Raw genomic sequence first — 2,123 nt, forward strand, 5'->3', positions numbered from 1 at the left:
GATAGAAATAGATGCTAGGACAGTGAATGAACCCACCCTCTTCCCTGAAAACGATTGTTATAGGCTAAGGCAACGATAGTATGATTTATCTCTGAAAAAGAGAGCTAGTCCTTCTTAATGAAGGGGGTACCTCTCTTAAAAGAATTTCTTGCACAAACATAATAAGCACCACTTTAACAACTTGGGATGCAATCCTATGCATGTTTGGACAGGAAAGTCCTACACCTTATCCTACAACAAGTCCTACAAAGTCTTGACAGGAACATACTGGGAACTGCAGGACTTCTTTCTAATCGTGCACAGGATTGCACCCTTACAAAATCGAACTTGTGAACTCTTGTTCTTTATCTGTAAGAGATATAACTTAGAGCTCCAGGAGATAAGATGAAGCTCCACGCTATTCTTGATTGCTGCAATGCACTGTTTCAGACTGCAGGCAAGGCACTTAAGTGCCTTTTTGTTATATCCCACCTGTTCCTAACCTACAGAACTTTACCATTTGAGGGAAAAGGCTGATCCAAATCCTGTATTTCTGACAGGTGTTGCGTGTATTTTGTAAACCATCCAAACATTCAACCCCCAGCTCACGGTTTGAAGTGGTACAACCAGTCTAGCAACGGGCAGCACATTTCCACTCAGCTGCTGCAGTCAAAGTAGCTTTGGGTTGTCATTCAACCTGAGACTGGAAAACACCCCCACGTGCCTGACCAGGTTGGGTTCCACCACGAACGCCCGTTCGCCCTTCGTGCGCAGCAGGGAGTAAAGGGCGGTATCTTTGGCGAAGCCCTGGCGGCAGCGCAGGTCCTTCAGATAGCCCAGCGCACGGCGGGCAGAGGGAGCAGAGAAGAGCATGGCTGGGGTGCAGCACTCCGTCACCGGCACCACGTTGTAGAACGGCGGGGCCAAGCGGCGAAGCTCCAGGAAGTAATGGCGCCCCACCAGCTCTACCAGAAGCATGCTGTACAGGGCAAAGAACAGCATGATGGGCCAGCTGAGGCTGGAGCGGTTGGTCACCCTGACATACACGAAGCTCAAGAGTGACCCCCAGAACATGCCTACTCCAAACCACTCCAGGATCCTCATGGGCTCCGGGTTGATGTAATGCTGCAGTCGCTCGGGATGGTAAAGCTTTACATAAAGGGCGTCCTGGAGGTGAGGCCTGGAGAACCGCACCTGCAGCAAGTGGTGCAGCACTGGGAAAATCTGCTCCTCCGGGACAGCATCATCCTCCACCAGCAGCACATACTCCGGGTTGTAAGCCTGGAGTGATTTCTCAAGGCAGTAGGTGTAATCCTGCTTCTCCTTTTCAAAGCGGTTCAGCGAGAACTCCAAATCCTTGCGGCCACCATAGCGGCTGACCATCGCAAAGAAGTTGGCTAGCAGCATGGCATCCCAGTGACTGCCGGGCTCCGCTTCCACGTTGCAGAGCAAGACGCGATGGTGCCGGCAAGAGGGGCCGCACTCCTGGAGCAGGCGATGGAAGTGGGATGCCACTTGGAGCACGTAGTGGAACTCGGGGCGCCTCTGCACTGTAATGATGGTAATCAGCAGCCACGGCTGCAGGGCCTCCCCAGTCAGCTTCTCGGAGGAATTGGGGGCCCGCAGCTGCTCAAAGTAATGGAGGGCGCTCTGGCCATCCTCTTGGTTCTGCTTGAGGAAATCTTGGCTCATTGGGTTGAGGTACCACTGCCGCATGTAGAAGTAGGAATGCAGGAGCTGCCGGCAAGTCAGTGGGGCTAGCACGCCAAACGTCACACTCACCAAGACAAGGAACGGTAGGAATGGGCTCGACCCACGGCACAGTCGCCCCCAAGGCTGACGTCCCCATGGGAGCATGGCTGCTGCTCCTTACACCTCCAGCAGTTCAGCCCATTCTTTCCTCTGGTAAAGTGGTTTCTAGCAGAAGCATTTATAGACCCTCCAGATTTAAATCTGTGAAGAAAGAAAGGAGGGGATATTATGGAAATCTATGACTATCGCATGCCTGAAGGAAGAAGCAAGTGTTGTAAATGCCCTTATAGTGGAAAAACGTATCATCTAAGTTTAGACAAGCAAACATTATCTCCGATTGGCACCTGCTACTGGATACTTTGGCAGTTATCGGTGGGACAGGGGTGTTTAGT

The 2,123-nt window shown here is 51.8% G+C and overlaps 1 protein-coding gene across 1 annotated transcript; it reads right to left on the minus strand.

Annotated features, from left to right (window-relative positions):
• Positions 1 to 648: 648 nt before the first annotated feature.
• On the minus strand, positions 649 to 1,836 carry PGAP4 (post-GPI attachment to proteins GalNAc transferase 4). Its single transcript, XM_044452385.1, has one exon. The coding sequence runs from the start codon at positions 1,834 to 1,836 to the stop codon at positions 649 to 651; it is 1,188 nt and encodes a 395-aa protein (XP_044308320.1).
• Between the last annotated feature and the right edge of the window lie 287 nt (positions 1,837 to 2,123).

This window comes from Varanus komodoensis, unplaced genomic scaffold, assembly GCF_004798865.1.
Source record: "Varanus komodoensis strain SLA01 unplaced genomic scaffold, ASM479886v1 scaffold72, whole genome shotgun sequence".
Lineage (NCBI taxonomy): Eukaryota > Metazoa > Chordata > Lepidosauria > Squamata > Varanidae > Varanus > Varanus komodoensis.

Coding starts and splice junctions, on each gene's coding strand:
- PGAP4 (XM_044452385.1), bottom strand. CDS start 1,836: ATGCTCCCATGGGGACGTCAGCCTTGGGGGCGACTGTGCCGTGGGTCG.